Source organism: Colletotrichum phormii, assembly GCF_030913505.1.
Source record: "Colletotrichum phormii strain CBS 102054 chromosome Unknown BDP81scaffold_22, whole genome shotgun sequence".
Classification (NCBI taxonomy): Eukaryota; Fungi; Ascomycota; class Sordariomycetes; order Glomerellales; family Glomerellaceae; genus Colletotrichum; species Colletotrichum phormii.
In genome coordinates this window covers 593,793-613,303 of record NW_026851464.1, presented here as the reverse complement: position 1 = coordinate 613,303, position 19,511 = coordinate 593,793, and the positions used below count along the sequence as shown (strand labels likewise).

General features: G+C 54.6%; 6 protein-coding genes across 6 annotated transcripts; 5 read left to right on the top strand and 1 right to left on the bottom strand.

Moving 5' to 3' along the window:
* Positions 1–49: 49 nt before the first annotated feature.
* BDP81DRAFT_436898 (uncharacterized protein) lies at positions 50–4,233 on the top strand. Its single transcript, XM_060591178.1, has one exon. It carries the CDS (start codon positions 260–262, stop codon positions 4,094–4,096), a length of 3,837 nt encoding a protein of 1,278 aa, XP_060440980.1. The 5' UTR covers positions 50–259; the 3' UTR covers positions 4,097–4,233.
* Positions 4,234–8,158: 3,925 nt separating this feature from the next.
* Positions 8,159–9,746, top strand: BDP81DRAFT_328891 (putative TOS1-like glycosyl hydrolase-domain-containing protein; the record flags this gene model as incomplete). Its single annotated transcript, XM_060585259.1, has 4 exons — positions 8,159–8,398; positions 8,461–8,996; positions 9,057–9,229; positions 9,283–9,746. The coding sequence occupies 4 exons, from the start codon at positions 8,159–8,161 to the stop codon at positions 9,744–9,746; spliced, it is 1,413 nt and encodes a 470-aa protein (XP_060440979.1).
* Positions 9,747–11,562: 1,816 nt separating this feature from the next.
* Positions 11,563–12,988, top strand: BDP81DRAFT_382243 (NmrA-like family protein; the record flags this gene model as incomplete). Its single annotated transcript, XM_060586905.1, has 4 exons — positions 11,563–11,721; positions 11,779–12,024; positions 12,120–12,309; positions 12,402–12,988. Exons 2-4 carry the CDS (start codon positions 11,848–11,850, stop codon positions 12,986–12,988), a joined length of 954 nt encoding a protein of 317 aa, XP_060440978.1. The 5' UTR covers positions 11,563–11,721; positions 11,779–11,847.
* Positions 12,989–14,043: 1,055 nt separating this feature from the next.
* BDP81DRAFT_500314 (Peroxin 13, N-terminal region-domain-containing protein) lies at positions 14,044–15,503 on the top strand (the record flags this gene model as incomplete). Its single annotated transcript, XM_060595506.1, has 3 exons — positions 14,044–14,150; positions 14,219–14,716; positions 14,767–15,503. The coding sequence occupies exons 1-3, from the start codon at positions 14,093–14,095 to the stop codon at positions 15,501–15,503; spliced, it is 1,293 nt and encodes a 430-aa protein (XP_060440977.1). The 5' UTR covers positions 14,044–14,092.
* Positions 15,504–16,321: 818 nt separating this feature from the next.
* On the top strand, positions 16,322–18,032 carry BDP81DRAFT_409677 (B-cell receptor-associated protein 31-like-domain-containing protein). The gene is made up of 4 exons (XM_060589088.1): positions 16,322–16,820; positions 16,924–17,009; positions 17,096–17,245; positions 17,361–18,032. The coding sequence occupies exons 1-4, from the start codon at positions 16,800–16,802 to the stop codon at positions 17,734–17,736; spliced, it is 633 nt and encodes a 210-aa protein (XP_060440976.1). The 5' UTR covers positions 16,322–16,799; the 3' UTR covers positions 17,737–18,032.
* A 928-nt stretch (positions 18,033–18,960) lies between these two features.
* Positions 18,961–19,254, bottom strand: BDP81DRAFT_436883 (uncharacterized protein; the record flags this gene model as incomplete). Its single annotated transcript, XM_060591177.1, has 1 exon — positions 18,961–19,254. One exon carries the CDS (start codon positions 19,252–19,254, stop codon positions 18,961–18,963), a length of 294 nt encoding a protein of 97 aa, XP_060440975.1.
* Between the last annotated feature and the right edge of the window lie 257 nt (positions 19,255–19,511).

Sequence of the window (19,511 nt, the reverse complement as noted above, 5' to 3'; positions counted from 1 at the left end):
AGCTCCCATGTCAAATGGCTTACAGGCAGCTGCGGCCGCCCTCATTCTTCACAGACTCATATCTTCATTCACATTTCACGATCGCCACACTGATATCTGTGCTATTTCGATTGTATCAGGACGTAGTGCCCACCTTCTACAATGCGATATACATTCGGTAGATGATGAGAGCGCTTCTCGCAGCACCAGATACCCTCCTAAGCCGACCCCTCCGTGAACTCCGAACCAACGCTGTCGGCTCTGCCCTCCCGTCGACACCATGGGTGTGAACGGCCTCTGGACCGTCGTGCAGCCCTGCGCGCGCCCGACGAACCTCGCGACCCTCAATCGAAAGCGTCTCGCCGTCGATGCGTCCATCTGGATATACCAATTCCTAAAGGCAGTGCGTGACAAGGAAGGCAATGCCCTGCGCAACTCGCACGTTGTCGGCTTCTTTCGCCGCATCTGCAAGCTGCTATGGTTCGGCATCAAGCCCGTCTTCGTCTTTGACGGCGGCGCTCCCGTGCTCAAGCGCCAGACGATCCAGGGCCGCAGGCAGCGGCGCGAGGGTCGGAGGGAGGATGCCGTCCGCACGGCTGGGAAACTGCTGGCTGTGCAGATGCAGCGAATTGCCGAGGAGGAGCAAGATAAGAGGAAGCGCGATGCGGATAGAGGCATTCAACGGGAGCGAGAGGAACCACAGGAGGATATACCCGATATGGAACAGATTGTCTACGTTGACGAGGTTGGCATGTCGCAGCAAGAACGTCAAAAGACGAGGAAGTTTTTCAAGCAGGATGCATATCACTTGCCCGAGATGGATGGTGATATCGCATCCATGGCCAAGGCGGATGATCCTAGAATTATGAGCATTGAAGACTTGGAAGAATATGCCCGACAGTTCCACAACGGCGAAGACATCAACCTCTACGACTTCAGCAAGATCGACTTTGACGGCGAGTTCTTCCAAAGCTTACCTGCGGCTGACAGATACAACATTCTGAATGCGGCAAGACTGCGCAGTCGTTTGAGGATGGGCTTGAGCAAGGAGCAGCTTGACGAGATGTTCCCGAATCGCATGGATTTTTCAAGATTCCAGATCGAGAGAGTTCGCGAAAGAAACAATTTGACACAGCGCCTCATGAAGGAAGCCGGCATGACAGGTCTCGATCTCACTCTGAACGGTGGCGGGAGAATCGCTGGTGAGAAGGACAGGGAGTATATCCTGGTCAAGAACGACGGCGCAGAAGGTGGCTGGGCCTTGGGAGTCGTGAGCAAGGAGAAGGACCTCGGCGAAGCTCACAAGCCCATTGATGTCGATGCCTTGGACTTTCAGTTTCAGGCAAAAGAAAAGGCTGAGGCATCTGAAGAGGAAGACGACTTTGAAGATGTTCCAGTCGAGGGGTTGAACCGGCTGCCCAGGATGCCTTCCAGTGCAGCTGTGCAAGCGTCCCGGCAGGCAGCTCTCCAGAGGCAACAGTTATATGGGAACCGGGGGAGCAGCGAAGTGAATGACTTATTCGAAGAGGAGGAGGAAAGTCTGTTCGTCGATGGTGACTTGCCCGAAGCTCATGTCAGAAGTGCAGCCAGGCAACAAGAAGACGAGCCAATGCACCCAGAAGAAGAAGATGACATCAACCGGGCCATCGCTATGTCACTACAAAACCAGCACGGCGAAGCTGCTGAAAAGTCCGAGGAAGACGAGCAGTTTGAAGACGTGGAGCTTGAGGCACCCGAATGGAAGCAAAAGTCCGTGGAGGCACCCAAGCCGATTGCTGCGAGGAGCGGTCGCATGGTTGCCCACATTGTTAACAACAGGTCCAATGCCGCTGTGCCGAAGAAGCGCGCCAACAGTGTCAGCAGTAGCGACGGAGAGATGGACCTGCAAGCGGCTCTAAAGGCCTCTCGACAGAAGAAACGAGTTCTGCCAAAGCCTGCTGTGCCTAACGTCAAGAACCCTTTCGATGGCCCACTACCATTCCCTAAGCTCGCCTGGGGTCCTTCTCTCTTTTCTATGAAGGCTCACTCAAAGAAGCCCGAAGTAGTAGCTCCAAAGCAGCCGGCGCAAAGTTTACAGGAACCGGCACGCAAAGATGACGATGCCGAACTCGGTGGCGGATTCCTAGCTGAAGGCGCTGAAGAGCAGCCTGCTGGCGATGAAGACGATGAAGGCGGCTTTGAAAGAGGACTAGAAGAAGACCGTCCCAAGCCTTTACCTCCCTGGATGGTGGATAATACCGATATCCGAGAATCGATCAAGCAACAGCGGCAAGTGGAGAGCGAGATCAACACGGAAGATAGAGAGGCTGCGCAGGAGGAGGAACGGAGGTTTGAGCGCCAACGGCAAAACCAGCTCATCGAGATTCAGTCTTCTGATGATGAAGACGACGACATTGAGATTCTTGACGCGCCTCCGCCTCCGAAGCATGCTGCTTCCCAGGAAGAAATAACTTTCCTCAACGAAACCAGTGCCATCGATGCCGCCACAAGCGCTGAGGTCGAGTCTGACAAGGGAGATGAAGCGACGGCTGCACTGTCAGAAAAGGCAGACGCAACGTCACGCAAGTCGCCGCAGTCTCCTGAAGTCGAATTTGAAGACGTTCAGCCTGGAGAAGTCGACGAAGACATGGAGGTCACTGTCACAGCAGCCCCTGACTCCCCGGAGCCAGACATGGAAGATGTCGCTGAGCCACAACGTCCCGATTCCCCTCCGGACCCAATAATGGAAGATGTCACTATGAGCGCAGATGAGCCGAAGCCCGCCGAAGAAGAAGAAGAACACGAGCTTACGTTTGAGGAGCTCATGGACGGCCCCACGCTCGACGATCCCAACACGGCCGGCGACGCGGTGCAAGACGCCGAAGCCGCCGATTTTGCCGAAAGCGACGATGAGTTCAGTGATCCGGAAGACGAGGAGCTCTTTGCCAACCTGGCGCAGGAAGCTGAGGAGCACGCCCGCTTCGCCAGCGAGCTTAACAACAAGTCGGAGCAAGAGAACAAGGAAGCCTACGAGAAGGAGCTCAAGGCGCTGCGTACGCAGCAGAAGAAGGACCGTCGCGACGCCGACGAGGTCACGCAGGTCATGGTCACCGAGTGCCAGGCTCTCCTTCGCCTGTTTGGTATCCCTTACATCACCGCGCCGATGGAGGCGGAAGCGCAGTGTGCGGAGCTGGTGCGTCTGGGTCTGGTAGACGGCATCGTCACGGACGACTCGGATTGCTTCCTCTTTGGCGGCACGCGCATCTACAAGAACATGTTCAACAGCAATAAGTTTGTCGAGTGCTACCTCGGCTCGGATCTCGAAAAGGAGCTATCGCTCTCGCGCGACCAGCTCATCGCTATTGCCCAGCTCCTGGGATCCGATTACACCGAGGGCCTACCCGGCGTCGGTCCCGTCACGGCCGTGGAGATCCTCTCCGAGTTCCCCGGCAAGGAGGGCCTCGCACAGTTCAAGGAGTGGTGGGCGGACGTGCAGCTGAATAACCGGCCCAGGGAGGCAGACGTGGGGTCGCCTTTCCGCCGCAAGTTCCGCAAGTCGCAGGGCACGAAGCTGTTCTTGCCGGCGGGGTTCCCCAACCCGGCCGTCACGGACGCCTACGTCCGACCAGAGGTCGACGACAGCCCGGAGCACTTCCAGTGGGGCGTTCCGGACCTCGAGGGTCTGCGGCAGTTCTTGATGGCGACGATTGGGTGGAGCAAGGAGCGCACTGACGAGGTGCTGGTCCCCGTTATCCGGGACATGAATAAGCGCGACATTGAGGGCACGCAGACGAATATCACGCGGTACTTTGAGGGTGCTGTCGGTGTGGGTGCGAGGGATGCGTTTGCGCCTAGGCAAAAGGGCACGACGAGCAAGAGGATGGCTAATGCCGTGAGTCGGTTGAGGGCTAATGCCAACGGGGAGCAGCCGGGTGGCGCGGAACAGGAGGGCGATGCTGCTGCTCCTGCTGCTGCAGCGGCGCCGACTAGAGCTACGGGGAAGAGGAAGGATAGGGCTAGGACGGCGGCTGCTGAGGACGAGGATGAGTTTGTCGATGATGAGAGCGAGGAGCAGGGTGGGCAGGGTGCTCGAAGTGGAAGAGCCCGGCGCGGGAAGAAGGCCAAGGCATCTACGTAGGAATTCTGCTGAATACAGACCACAAAACCTGACTTCCATTCACTTTGTGGTTTGAACGTGACCCCGAGAGCGACTCTTGCTTGGAGCACTTTCCCAATGCGTTTGTGATTCCAAGTACCAAATGTGATGGCCAGCAAGCAGAAGCAACGAGATCGTGTGTATGTGTGCAGAATTTCACTACAAGTCCCAGAGCCAACGGCCTCGAGTCAAAAACCACGAGCGGGCTCCCAAACCCCACCCCTTACGATATCAAAAGTCCGCTGTGGCGATGGGTGGTGCTTGAAATCGCGCAATAAAGCACAAAATCTCTCAGATTTAAGACTTCGAGTGGTGAAATTTTCAGACCTGCATATGAGTGAGTCACAAAGTAGCAAGCGGCATTTGCCCGAAGGAAGAAAGGCGCGTTGACAACTTTGTCCAATGAAGCTCTAGATGACCAGTCTTGCCATTGGATCGAAATACTTTTCTCTCAAGTCTCCGCGGGATGTATCAGCAGGGTTTACCGAGTACTCAGCGCCGAACTTGCTTAGGGCTGAATGGAATTCCATCGCCAAATCCGCTTTTCGAGACATGATTTTCAGGTACGACGTGGTAGTTTAACCTCGTTCTTAGTCTGGCACGTGCCAAGACTACAGTAGATCTGGGGTGGGAGGCCATAAGCGGGATGAACTAAGTTCTCCGAATGCCAATCGGACGGAAGGGATAGACAAAGTCTTTTTTGTGTTTCCACGTGGGGCGGGGTACGGTTGAGACGTTCGGGAGGCGAAGATCTCTCGAGGCAACGAATTTTTGTTGTTCTCACGTGTTGGTTGAGTGTTACGGATACACCGCAGAAATGCCGTGTGCGTGGAGCTGGGCAATGGTACGGATACCACCTCCTCAAGCCCCGGTGGTCCACTGCAAAGGCCTGAACTTTTGCGCCAGTCAAATATCTCGTGAGACGTGGAAGCATGCAAGATGAGCTCTGGCTTCTACTGTAGATGCGAAGAAATTGACTCGTCAACGTCCGAAGAACCTTGGTGATGTGCCGGCATATTCAACGTGGTGCGCCCTGACCCGGCCTGCTGTCTGGACTGCACAGCAGCGCAGAGGATGGTCAGCGACAGTGACCACGCAACGCCGTTGTCGAATAAGCATTCGCCACGGCGAGAATAGAGTACGCAAATGCAGATGAAAGTCCAGGGCAGCCAATGGAAACGGTTCGGGTAGGTGTTTCCGCTAATGCAGGAACAGCGAACGCCAAAGTCGTGGATGGTTGGCGATGATTTTGACTTTTAGTCGTCAACGTCTTCCAGCTTATCGCAGACAGCCTCGCTTCGGATTGCTTTGTTGTTTACTGCCGGCCCGGCTGGTCATTAGTTCTCTTTCTCCGATAACCTCGCATCGTCACCGACGCAGGGGACCTGTCAAGCTGTCCCTCTTTTTGCCTTGCCACAGCAGATTGCACCGAGTCCCACGACTGGACCTGCGGATCAACGACGTCAACGTGGTGATGGAAAGAACCAATGCCGCGAGACCGCCATGTGGCACGACGGGTCGGAAGGGACGGTCGGTGGAGTAGGCAGATGAGCGGTTTTCCCAGGTTTAGGCTTTTTTTGTTTTTTGTTGCCTCGGAAATTTTCCTTTCGTCCCGCGGGATGTTTTGTCCAAGGATTTTTGCTTTTCTGGCTGGCCATCGCGACTGGGGTTGCGACTCAGGCAACTTGAGCAAGCAAGACCGCCCGTCGCAGAGCGGATCTAGAACGGATCAACAGAGCCGGTTCACAGTCGGTGCTAATGAGAAGGAGCATAGGGATCTTCGTCTTCACCCTCGTGGTGCCGGAGGTTGGAACGGGTTGAAGCGCAAAAGTAAGACTAAGAACCACTGGAGGCGAGGCCCAACTCGTCCTTCCGCGGTGTCGCGGCATGGGTTGGACGGCACAGTGGTGTTGGGATGGTGCCTGTTGTTGAAAAGTGCCTGCGCGATTAAACATCGGATGAGATGGACCGCTCTGTGGGTTGAGTGATATCGGACGGGCGTGCTGATTGGGGCGACATCAAGACTCCAGATGTCACTGCTGTTGGGATGAACCCATGGCGAGCGAGGGGTCCCCGTCGGGCTTGAGATGGGGACACACCTTGGAGGACACCGGGCGCACACCACTGCCACCCCCAAACCCCCCGAGAATAGGCGGGGGGCGATGACCCCTGAGGGTAAACTGACTGAAGTCAAATTGAGGAGGGCTCGAGAGCGCTGCAATGGCACCTCTCAGGCTGTCCTTGACGCTGTCCATCTGGTGTGTTGCAATTGCTTACCAGCGAGGGTGGTGTTCAATGTTCAGTAAAAAGCCTGAAAAGGTCTCCGTTTTTGTGAACAGCAGCTGCAGCCTGCAGGTGTTCGGAACAGCTTCTTTGTGCGGATCTGAACTTCTGAAGAATGGCAGAGCGGGTTCCTGGGGAGCCGAAATGATCCCCCAGCCTCGAGCAGCAATGCCGAGGCCGTCACCTGATCCAAGTGTTCTCGAGGCGTGGCAAACCCGGGGGCATAAACCATTCTTCGTATTGCTCCGCTGATCTATCGCGACCGGTCTGGCCCTATTTCTTCTTGGTCTGATATCGTCCGTCTCGTTGCTGTGGGAGTGTCGCCAGTCGGACATAAGATGGCGGCGGCATTGTTGCCCTCGAATGTTGCATCTGCATCATGCCCAAAATTAGAGCCCAGAACGCCGAGGAAGTCTAGCTGGGCGTGCTGGACGGTGGTTGGTTGTCTCTCCCCAAGCCTCATGGAGAAGAGCGAAACGGCCTGGCTTGGCCCTTGGCGTTTACGGTGGCTCTCAGATCACCATGTCCGGGACGGCGTATGGATACACAGTACTCCGTAAGCGCAGGACAACAGTCTGCTCAGCTGCTGCAGCCGCTGGCCGCGGTCAGAATGCAACACGGCGGCACCAACAAGTTGACCAACAGAGGTACGAAGGGAGCCGCGGGCGAAGCTGAGGGAGAAAAGTATCGTTGCTGGGCCTGAGGTGAAATTGAGGTTTAGCTCGGCCCTCCCCTGCCAATAGCTGCAAGGTACGACCCCATGGAGAGCCAAGCCAGTGTTTCATGAAATATCAAGCCCGGATTGGTCCATTCTGTTCTGTTTCCCTTTTTCGCCCAATGATTCAACGGCTTTTTCCTGTTCCTGGACTCCTTCCTCTCCCAGACTCCCAAGGAAGGCACACCCACTCATCCAATTCACTTGCAGTCTGCAGAGAAGGAAGGAAGGAGGGAGGGAGGAAGGATGGAAGGAGGCACTTGCCACGGTGAGGCGTGCAAATATCCAATTCACCTTCAAAAACCAAGGGAAGGAGCGACTGGACCCCCCGGTTGGTTCCTGCCCAGGAGCAGGTCCGCTCCTGCCTTTCTGCTGTGACTGCCCTCTACTGTTCGTGCCTGCCCGTCTGCTATGACCTGCTAGGTGCCCTTCTGCCCTCCACCTTACGGATACCTCAGTATCTGTTGGTATCCACCGGGGCTAAAGTCCACCCAGATTGGATCCTATCCTTCTCCATCCACCCATTAACCTTGTTCCCCAAGATGCGCCTTCTTGCAACTTCCTCGTTTGCTTACGTCGATTTATTAACTCAGTCCTCCCACACTCACCTTATCCCAAGTCTTCTCTTCTTCTCTTTTTCTCCCCCACGATCCAGTGTTAAAGCACAACTTCGACCTCCCGGCTATCGAATAGCATCGACTCTCCTTCCAAGAGACTCATCGTCTCAAGTCATTCCTTATTCACGCACTCAACCCTTGGTCTCACTCGGTCCTTGATTCAGAGACAAGACACGCCACACCGTTGAACAGGGTTCACTGAGTACGCCAACATTCCTACCAAACCCAGTCACACCTCGCAAGTCGAGTCAAAGAACAATCTGGGCCTTATCCATACACCACTGGGACATTCCTACATCACTTTTACCAGCCACTTGCAATTCTCATCGAGGCCGGTCAAATATCCAGAGGAACTCACCAATTTCCTAGCAAATTTCACTTTCTGAACATTCATTCCGAGCATCTTTTCGAGAACGACACTAGAACAACATGAAGTCTTACACGGTCATCATGCTGGCTTCGGCCGCTGTTAGCCAGGCCCTCCAGCAGTGCTCCGGCACGGCCAAGGAAGAGGGTGGTAACTGGTGGTGCGGTGCTGTTGATCAGATCTTGTACTCCAATGTCGGTCATCCTGGCTCTTACAAGGCTGTCAACCATATGGGTGACGATGGTTCTTGCACCTTTGAGGACGTCGCTTTCTCTGGCCCTCTGGCCCCTTTCAACGAGGAGGTAAGGTTGTTTTTTTTTGAGAAGATTCACTCACGTTCGCACAAGTATTCACAACATGCTAGCTTGTTCCCGTCTTCCGTGGTCCCATGAACCTCAAGCAGGTTGCTGTGTACAGCCTGTCTACCAAGGCCAAGCGCTCCCCTCCCGTTTCTCACGTCCACGCTCGTCGGCATGGTCGGCATGGTCACCAGCACCTCCACAAGAAGTCGGTCGAGTCTCCCAAAGAGGAGCCCAAGGAGGAGAAGCGCGGTGAAGACTGGGTCGTTGCGGAAATCGACGGCAAGGTTGTGTCCTGGATCAACAACTACTTCGGCCCTACCCAAGCGGCACCCGCTGCGACTCCAGCTGTCGCTCCTGTTGTTGCTGCGCCCAGCCCAACTCCCACTCCCTCTCAGGCCCCTGCCGCTGCTGCTATTCCTCAGCCTGCCTCTCAGGCTTCGAGCTCCAAGGCTGCCGCCAGCTCCAAGGCTGCTTCAAGCTCTGGCTTTGTCAGCGGTGACTACGATCTTGTCGGTTACTACAACGCTGATAAGGCTATTGCTAACGGCATCGTGTTCCTTGGCAACTACGGTGGCCAGGGCTCTGGCAAGTTTGACAAGTAAGTATCACTTTGAGATGATTATTTATACATGAGTCGCAGTGTACTGACCGAAAACAGCGTCTTTGGTAACTCTTTGTCCTACCTGAATGCCGCTGGTACTGGTGGTGCCGCTTCACCTGAGGTCTTGAACCCGATCACCCTCAAGTCCAACCAGGAGTTCCTGATTGCCAGCGACAAGTCATGCGATGATGGCGGCTGCGGATACTCTCGCCCTGGCTCCGTTGCGTACCGTAAGTAAACTATAGAAACTCATCCTGCCCTTTATTTCACTAACAAATCATAGACGGCTTCAAGGGTGAGGATTCGGTCTGGCTCTTTGAGCTGAGCATGCCTCTCGATGGAACCACTGGTTTCAACGCCGACATGTCCGCCCTTTGGTTCCTCAACGCTCGCATCCCTCGCACTGCTCAGTACAACACTTGCTCCTGCTGGCCTGCCTGCGGTGAGCTTGACGTCCTCGAGGTCCTCGCCACTGGCGACACCAAGTGCAAGTCGACTTTCCACTCCAACGTCCCTGGCGGCTCATCCGACTACTTCGACCGTCCTACTGGCGCGCCCGTCAAGGTCGCCGTTGTCCTGGACGGCGACTCTGGCCAGGTCTCAGTCAAGATGTTGGACTCCAGCGTCGACTTCGCCTCAGGCATCACCCGCTCTCAGGTGGAGAGCTGGCTCTCTGCCGACTCCGTCTCGACCGCAAGCACCGGTGGCAAGAGCAACAAGGTCTCCTTGTTCGCTCTGTCGTCTTAAGTGTTTCCACGATTTTGATTTCTACTTGGATGGGATTCCAACAAGTACATGGTTTGCATATATGGGATTGGGGGTTTGACGACAACTTTTTCTTCTCGCTGGGTTGAGCCCAAGCAAGAATTTTTTTTCTTTCTTTCTTTTCCTTGCATTGGATCTTCGGCATCCGATGATTTGAGACTTCTTTTTTTCGACATGCAAGGGTACTAGTTACCTTCGCCTTTGGGGGCAAGGGGATTGCGAAACGACATTAGACAGATGGCGTCTAAGACGAAGATACCCACCGGCCCCGGAAAAGTGCGCTCTTTTTTTGATGATTTTATGGAAAGGAGGCAAGAGGATTGGTTTTCTCTAGCAAGACAGTTCAGCCGGAGAGTTTTCTTCTCCAACAGGGAGAAGGTACCAATTGATACCAACGTTTTCAAAGTAAACAAGCGTTTCTTCGCCTCTACTCATGCTCGTTGTGACTCGTGATATACTCTCGATGACTAGACATGCCACTTCCCGCTAACGAACGCGGAAGCTTGCTTGAAGGAAGTCACATGCCACAGGGCTAGTCACAGCTGTTTGCAACTTATGAAGAAGTCCAAGCTCTGTGGCTTTCGGCTGAAGACAGCGCACTCGCGCCACAAGCCACAGGTTGTACATTGTTAGGGCAGATGACATTCGCAAAAACAGGCGTGTGTCTGACTTGTCGTTGTGGCGCAAGATCGAAGGGTGTGCGAACAAACATCTGAAGTTTTTCGCAATTGGAAAAGTCGTTGTCGAATACCTATGGTGGTAAATGCGCGAGGTGAAGTGGTCTCGGTCGTTGCAGGAATCTCCGGAACCGGCGAACGAACGGACATCTGAACCGGTTAACCCTCCGTGCGCCTGACAAATGTATTGCAGAAAGCGTATTGCCTAGGCCGCGACTCGCGCTGCCAATTTACAAACTTGTTCTTGGCGAATTGTCAAATTTCTAAACCTTTCTGGCTTGTTCTCGTAAGACTGATTAAGCTTTTCATTACAATGATAGAGTGGGGAATAACCAAGGCGCGCGCTATACTGTACCTACCTACCTCGCGGCTTTTCGCGGTTGGGAGAAAGGATGACTCGCGGATTCTTGGTGGATGTGGACTCATGGGCCCGGCGAACCGCGAAGCTTTGTAAGCTCCCGCGCGAGAGGCCTGGGGGTGGGGGCTTGATCGATCTCACCCCCACCATGTTGTACTACCTACCTACACAGTCGTGACAGTGTAGCAATTATGTACGGAGTATCCTTTGTCCATACGCATACAGACTACAGAATGCTGTAACCTGTAGAGACCTAAACAGAAACTACGCTTAATTATTCGTAGTACGAAACTTTAAACATGGTAAGCATGCACGACTTGCGGGAACACGTACCAGCTGTTTGATTTGTAGTTGCTCAAGGTAACTAATACGCATTCCCTCATATGGACAGGCCAAGCTTTGGCGTGAATTTTGCGCGGGGCTTTAGTATGATAGACTTTCTGTAAATTATGAATTGACTGTATGAGGTACACAATAGCTTCACCGCTTACATACTCATACATACGGTACTATGGTAAGATAGAGAGGGGGAAGAAATCCTACCGATTGTCCAGCGTGAACATGCGCGCGGGAGCGACCAGCCTTGCGCGACCACCACTCTCAGTAGGTACGGGACGACCCTGTGGACGAGACGGAGGTGCATGATGATGAGGGGCTCTCCCGCCGCCCCAGCTTTGCCTAATCCGGTAGCTTATGTCGAGGTGTGTCTACCACTATCAGGCTATGTACATGTCCACGTCCTGAGACATTTGCGGGGGCGGGCAGAGAGGTTCGTGTAGCTGAATTTTGTTATAAAGACCGGACGATCGCTTGTCTTCGTTGACGTTGGTTATTGAAGAAGATCATCAAGCTACAATTACAACAACACATCGACTCTTATTACAGACGCACTTCGATCGCACGATACGCATCGTCTATCAAGGTACTTAGCATTCGGCAAATCCCCAATGGAATTCGCAGCGTGATGCTCATGACGAAGACTCTTAGTCTAACACTTCTGAAGAAACAGACCACCATCGCAACAGGAAACCCCCAAGTTTACACGAAAATGTTCAAGAAGATCATCACCGTGTTTGGCGCCACGGGCGCTCAGGGCGGCAGCGTCGTCAACATCTTCCTCAACGACGCCAAGCTCAGCAAGGACTGGCAGGTCCGCGGCGTCACCCGCGATACCACCAAGGACTCGTCCAAGGCTCTCGCGGCCAAGGGTGTCGAGGTTGTCTCTGTAAGTCTTCTCTACTTTCCCTTCTTCCTCATCTGGAGATTCCGGACATGGTCATAGGGAATTGGCATGCTGACGATTACTGGTGCGTCAAATAGGCCGACCTCGGTGATAAGGCTTCGCTGGCTACGGTCGTCAAGGGCGCTTCGGCCGTGTTCGCCGTGACGAACTACTGGGACAAGCTGGACAAGGAGCTGGAGATCCAGCAAGGCAAGAACATTGCCGACGCGTCTTTGGAGGCTGGTGTCGAGCACTTCATCTTCAGCTCCCTCCTCGACATCAACAAGCGTACGTGCCTACCTGCCTACTCCCGAGAAATACAGAGGCCTGTCACATTGGTGGAGAAAGATCAAGGGGGCTAACATGTCACGCAAACTTAGTGTCCAAGGGCATCCTCCCCGACGTGTACCACTTTGACAGCAAGGCCGCCGTCGAAGAGTACATCCGTACAACCTCCCTCCCCGCAACCTTCTTGCTCCCGGGCTTCTACATGGCCAACCTCCCCGGCGGCATGTTCCGCCAGACGCCCCCCGACAACGCCTGGGGCCTCAACCTCCCCGTGCCGGCCAGCGCGCCCATCCCCCTCTTTGACGCGGCGGCCGACATGGGCAAGTTTGTAAAGGGCATCGTGCTGCACCGCGAAAAGGTTCTCGGCAAGCGGGTGTACGCGGCGACGAGCTACATGACGGCGGGCGAGGCGGTCGAGACGTTCAAGAAGGTGTATCCCGAGGCCGGCAAGACGGCGCGGTTCAACGAGCTCACGCACGAGCAGTTCAAGGGCGCGCTCAAGGGCCAGGGGATGCCGGATTTCGTGGCCGAGGAGATGTTGCAGAACATGAGGCTGCTTAACGAGTTTGGGTACTATGGTGGGGAGAAGCTCGAGGAGTCGCATGCGATTGTCGAGGATAAGTTGACTACGTGGGAGGAGCATGTGAAGAATGCCAAGGCCTTTTCTGGACTGGCGTAGGCTCATCTATGTTCAAGGCTTGTTAGCTTACAATGAACAAAATTGTTGGGATGAATTCATGTCAGTATGTTATTGAGTGACTACAGATCCGAGTGTCATCCTGGGTTTATAAATCTGAGATAATGTAGAAGGGCATGTCTTGTTGCAAGAGTTGAAGCGCGGATCAACTTGGTTCGTTATGAGTTGGCCTGTCAGTGCTAGTAATGTAATGCAACCGCTCTGCAGCTCGATTCGTCGATCATCAAACCCAGCAAAGCGTGAAGTTCGTTCCCCAACAACCAGGGAAACCCCAGATTCCAAGAGTCGTAAACGGTAAAGCTAATGCGAAATGGCGACGGGAGGGAAGACAAATTCCCCCAGGATGCAAGATACCTCGGCCCAAGGACGTGTCTGCGGCACGGCGGCGGCGAAGGACGAAAGGTTGCGAGGGCTGGGCCGCCCAGGTCGGAACTTAACGTGAAAGATACCGAGGCAAGAAGCCACTGGACGCAGATGGAGCGGGACCCGCCCGTCCCCGACCCCATTTTTTGACATTCTGCGCCTCCAACCGCTGACTCTCCCCAAAGACCAAAGTCTCCAGTTTCCTCTCCTCTCCTCATCTCACAGGCTCACTCCACCACCTCATTGCCAACCGCCAAGCACGAGCCTCCGGGGTCACTTGCCCGCCGCTCTGCACTCAGCACTGTGACTGCGTACCCGTCCCCCGTCCGCCGCGGCCCCCATTACTCAAGTGCATTGCGCTGCGAGTCCAACTTGTTTCCGCCATCCCAGCGACCCTCCAGCTTTCTCTTACCCGTGGGCCGTCCCCGACTCTATCTTCCCCTCTCCTCTCTCCAACACGTCGCTGCACGTCGTTCGAATCCTCATTTCCATTACATCGCCGATTGAGGTTGATTGTCAATCCAGTCCGAGGACTTGGCCGGTAAACGCCAGCCTCCGTCGCGCATATCCGGAGCCCTGCCTGCAGTAACCGACAAACCAACACGACTCGAGAAAATCGCCACCGGCTGCGCTCCCGATAGGCGGATTGCGAGATAACGCCGAGCGAGCGACCACCACCACACAGTATCCAAGGAAAACTTCTTCCTCGCGGGAAAAGTAATTATGGCTTCCCCTCCAAAGCCCTGGGAAAGGGCCGGTGCTCCAACAACAGCTGCCTCAAGTGCGTTGAACACCACAAATGGTCCATGACCGTCGCCAGACGTTGAGATTTGCTAACGACCAGTCCAGTCTCACCCATGTCCGCCGCATCTATCGCGACCCCGACACCGGCCACATCCCTCTCCGGTGGTATCCCGCCCGCCGTTCCCGAACGACCTGCCTCCCTCGCCTCCACGGTTGACCAGAACGCTGCCGCTTATAGCAGAGCAGGCTTAGGTGCGGCCGCCAGTCCCTACGGCTCATACGGCGGCGGTGCCTACTCTTCTCCTTACAGCAGCCCATACTCAAGGATGGGTTCCTACGGTGGCTACGGCGGCGGCATGTACGGTGGTGGCATGTACGGCGGCGGTATGGGGATGGGCGGTGGCATGTACGGAGGAGGCATGTACGGCAGCGGTATGGGGATGGGAGGCATGGGAGGACCAAACGATCCGAACAGCCTGACCAACCGGTTCAACAACAGTACTCAGACGACATTCCAGATGTTGGAGGGTGTCGTTGGTGCCTTTGGAGGCTTTGCCCAGATGTTGGAGAGCACATACATGGCCACGCACTCAAGCTTTTTCGGTATGTCAACTGCTTCACATGATGGCCAAGCATGACTAACAAAATCACAGCGATGGTGTCAGTAGCAGAGCAATTCAGCAACCTTAGGGATACCTTGGGCTCGATACTCGGTATCTTCACCTTGATGCGTTGGATCCGCACCCTCATCGCTAAGATCACCGGCCGTCCTCCTCCAGCCGACGCGACGGCGCTCACACCAGCTGCCTTTGCCAAGTTCGAAGGTCGGTCGCCCATCGGCCCCGACGGTGCTCCTCTGGGACCCCCCAAGGCTTCCCGCAAGCCGCTCTTCTTCTTCCTCCTTGCCGCCTTTGGTCTCCCGTACCTGATGCGCAAGATGATTAACACCATGGCTGCATCTGCGGAGGAGGAGGAACGTCGCCGCATGGCTTTGGCTGGCGCTCAACAGCCCTTGGATCCGTCCAAGCTTGACTACTGCCGGCTGCTGTATGACTATGCTCCTCAGGCCGGCAACGCCGTCAAGGACGTCGATATGGAAGTGCGCAAGGGTGACCTCGTCGCCGTCCTCTCCAAGAGTGATCCCATCGGCAACCCTAGCGAGTGGTGGAAGTGCCGTGCTCGTGATGGCCGTACGGGCTACCTGCCGTCGACCTACCTCGAGGTTATCAAGCGACCTGGCCAGCCTCTCGCCGCCATCAAGGGTGCGCCTAGCGATAGCAGCCGAACCAACTCGCTCACCGGTGCCGCTCCGGAAAAGGGACCGGAAACCAAGACGAAGATTGGAGACGTCTCGGCCGAGAGCTTCCAGAAGAGCGTGTTCTACAACTAAACTACATACAAACCACCCGTCAGGAAGGGCGACCTACCTGGCAGGAACGATAAAAACGATAAAGCGGTGTGACGAGCGGAGAGACGGGTTTTTCTTTGTAGGTTTTGTACGATTCAGTACTCGTTTGGGATGTTTGTCAGTCCGGTTAGGACTCAAAAGCTGGGCGTTCAGGTTCATAATCGCGTCCCTTGGTAGTGGGAGCGGATGGAGTGGCCGCTTGGATATCTACTCAATTTGATGTGTGATTACCCAATTCGAAGCCACGAGTAGCGGTAGTGTAAGCGACCAGAATATTGACTACCTTGTTAAACCATTTATGTGACTTTGCATAGTGAAGCAAGAAGAATCGTGAAATCTTGCGGACAGCAAAACGCGACGAGATAAGACATGTGACTTAGCCAGCACCTTTGCGGCTCTATCTGCGAGATCTCGAGCGGGCTCTGGACCGGGTTAGTTCGTCAGACTATCCGCTTTTGCACTCCCATCATTTCATGTCTGGACGTTTCCACGATTGACGTCACATGGGATGACAAACGTCAGAAGCCAGTTCTTCCGGGTTGTACTCCAGACTCGTAGGTATGCCAGGCACACTCCCATCTGTTGACAGCTGACGATGAAGTTGTCTCTGTACATACTTGTATTTGCGGACACCAGAGCCACTCGACGGGCTTAGCTGAAAGCCCGCAAGCCGCAGCATAGGTACTGAAGAAGACCATAGAAAAGCTGCGTGCCTGAGCTCTCCCGTGGCTCTCCGTGGCTACCTCCGAAACCCTTGGAGGGCGGGTGCACGAGCCACCGATGACGTTGTTGACTTACGTCTTTTTTACGGCAGCTCTGGCACACTGCTTGCTGCACTTGCTAGCTGCTCCCAGCCCTGTTCTCCCGCCAAGGTCCCTCTCCCGTCCCGGCTACGTAAGGTTCCTCTCACTGAGTCCCCTTCACTTCAGGTGCTCAGGCAGGCGTCAAAGAGGGTAAAAGGTACTTCTATTCACGTACCTGCCACCTTTACCTACCAGAATTACCGGACCCCATCGTCACCCTCACACCCATCCTACAAAAGGCCAGCTCCGCCCAGCCTGTCAATTGTGCTTCTACAAATCACAGCTCCAGACACCAAAATCTCCCCTCGCCAAGAACGACACCTCTCAACAACACCACCGAAGAAGTCAGTTTGGGCTTCCGAGTGTATTCATCGCACGACACATCTCTCCCTGTATCTACGGAGAGCACACGACCACAATCCTCTTTTCCTAACTAGCTGTTCCGGGAGCTGAAGCTTTCCCCGCACCAGTCAAGATGACTCTCTACTACACTCTCGTACGTCTATTGTCCTCGATCTCAAGCTTCTTTCGCCTTTCGATATTGGCGGAACGTATAGCTCGTCAAGCCGTTGACAACGTGCTGACTTTTCGCGTCCCAGGTGTTTATGCTGCTCATGGCGGAGATGGGGCTTTTCATGCTCCTTCTGGTGCCCCTTCCCTTCGCCGTCAAGCGGAAGTTGTTCACGTACGTTCCTCCCTTCGTCGACCGCCTCTCTGCTGCCGAATCACACCAATACCACCGAACCAGTAACTAACGCATACTCTTCACAGCTTCATCTCCGAGAGTCCAATCGTTGCAAAAGTGCAGTATTGGATGAAGATTACATTTGTCTTCATCCTGATTCTGTTCATTGACAGCGTCAACCGCGTTTACCGCGTGCAGGTCGAGCTGGCGATTGCCACTGAGAACCAGAACAGCGGGTATGTTTCCCTTGCCCCTATCTACGGCGCCCCTGAGACGCTCCCTTGATCCAGCACCAGCACCAGACACTACAAACCCCCTACTGTACACAATGCTAACAAAGTTGTCGTACAGTGCTGCCGTCATGGGCCACGAGCGCCTTGAGGTGCAAGCCCGCAAGTTCTACTCCCAGCGCAACATGTACCTTTGCGGCTTCACCCTCTTCCTCTCCCTCATCCTCAACCGCACCTATGTTATGATCCTCGAGGTGATGCGTCTGGAGGACAAGGTCCGCGGCTACGAGGGCACCAAGGGCAGCGCCAAGGAGAGCGAGAAGCTCGCCGTTGCCGGTGATGCTGGTGAGCTCGCTAAGCTCCGCAAGCAGCTCGAGGAGAAGAACCGCGATCTCGAGACACTCAAGAAGCAGAGCGCCGGTCTCCACAAGAGCTACGACGAGCTCTCTGACCAGTACGCCACCACTCAGCCCAAGGGTGACAAGAAGGCGCAGTAAATCAGCAAAATGGATACAGATATTCGATTCAATGAAATGTGCTTGCACGAACGAAAGCGCCGCCTGACGGCGGCACAAAAAGGGGTTGGTGGACGAGCGACAGAATAGCTCCGGGTCGATGGCCCGTTTCACTGGTGTAGAGGCGTACGTAGGAAGCCTGGATGGCGTTAAGCTATAGCTATAATAAAGCTTCTCCTTTTGACACATCTCATTCCGTATGCTCCTAGACTCATTTACTCTCCCAAAGGCCTTGAGCCGAGTAGGTAGGGAATTTGATTTGCCCCAGCTTGCTAGATCTGACTGGTATCCCGGCACGTCGATTTCGGAGGCATGAGACGATTTCACGATCCTGAGGGTGAAATGATGACCCGGTTGAGAGTACGAATTGCACATGTCGATTTCACTTTATCATGTTACCCCCGTGTTCCTGAAGCGTTATCTCAAGCTGGGTGGGCGCTCTCATCGTTTCGGTATTCACAGCAGTATCAACATAGATCGGCGGAGGTTGGCACGGAACGCTATTCGATAAATGACCTTATTTCCATTGAACATGAAGGATGCCGTGAGGCATTCAAACGTCGCAGCCACTCCGACCACTGCCAGCCCTATAGGTATCTCCCGCGACGCAATGGAAGCAATTGCGGGTTGCTTCTACACTCTCAAGGGGAGCAGTCTGCTATATATCTTCAAGTTCCGCACCAAACACAAAGAAATCACATCCGGGTATCGACTGTCGTCGTAAGCCAGAAAGACGAGCTGATTGCTATGGCTGTCTGAGAGGCCGGCGTTCCATCCTAGGGAAGATCCGTGGAAAGCCGCTCGCTCATCGACGAAGCCTAGAAAGGCTCACATCCCTTGCAAGGGCCTTGGAAGTTGGCCACGGCTCCGATGCAAGCCACATCGGCGAGAAGGTCTACATCAAGTCAGCCATGTTCCCCCATACCACTTTTTTTTAGGAATTCATAGAAGTAACATACTCAGGAAGAGCTCATCAACAGCAGCTCCACAAGCCGGGATCACGGCCGCAAAGGCACCGATGCATGCTATTCCACCCCCTTTTGTCAGTCATGTATTTTTCTTCCAGGGGGGGGTTGGAGAAGAAGGGACTTACACCAGACATCGCAGCCTCTGGCCTCGTGACCTCTCAGCTTGGCAATGGCGTTTGTTGGTATACACGTCAGCAGGGCAACCGTACGGTTGGAACGAAGTGTCAATAATGGTCTATTATTGCTGCGTCCTGAGGTGGAAGGAGGAGGTTGTGGGCAGAGCCCACGGCCTCTCAGAAATGGTATGTAAGGGGTCGTTTGTAAGTGCCCATACCGCCTTCCAGATCCACCTTTTCTGCCGACTGCTCAGAGATCCAACAGCGTTGTTGCAGGCGCCGAGTTTGTTTGAGGTCTCGCACTGGTACTGTCTCTGTCTCTTTGCGAGGCTGTTGTCGGTTACTTCCGAGGGGACGGCGGAGGCCAGGGGGAGGAGGGCGGCGAGGAGGGTCACGGTGTTGATGTTGAACTGCATGGTTGAGATGAGGATTTGAAGATTTTGAGGAAGGGGAGTAGGGAGAAGTGTATGGGTTGCCTGGAATGTGGTAGGAGAAGTGAGCTGGATGATGGAGGGATCTTGGTGAAGAGTTGTATTGATGGTGATGAACAACCTCTTGTATTAATACACCTCGAAGTTAGACACGGATCAGGTTCCTGTTCGGAATCCGAATTCCTTCAAATCCTTCCTGACGAACATCGTATGCGTAACTTCAACAATGAGGACTTGGCAAC

Coding starts and splice junctions, on each gene's coding strand:
- BDP81DRAFT_436898 (XM_060591178.1), top strand. CDS start 260: ATGGGTGTGAACGGCCTCTGGACCGTCGTGCAGCCCTGCGCGCGCCCG.
- BDP81DRAFT_409677 (XM_060589088.1), top strand. CDS start 16,800: ATGACTCTCTACTACACTCTC. Junction 16,821..16,923: donor TGACTCTCTACTACACTCTC/GTACGTCTATTG, acceptor TTCGCGTCCCAG/GTGTTTATGCTGCTCATGGC. Junction 17,010..17,095: donor GTCAAGCGGAAGTTGTTCAC/GTACGTTCCTCC, acceptor TACTCTTCACAG/CTTCATCTCCGAGAGTCCAA.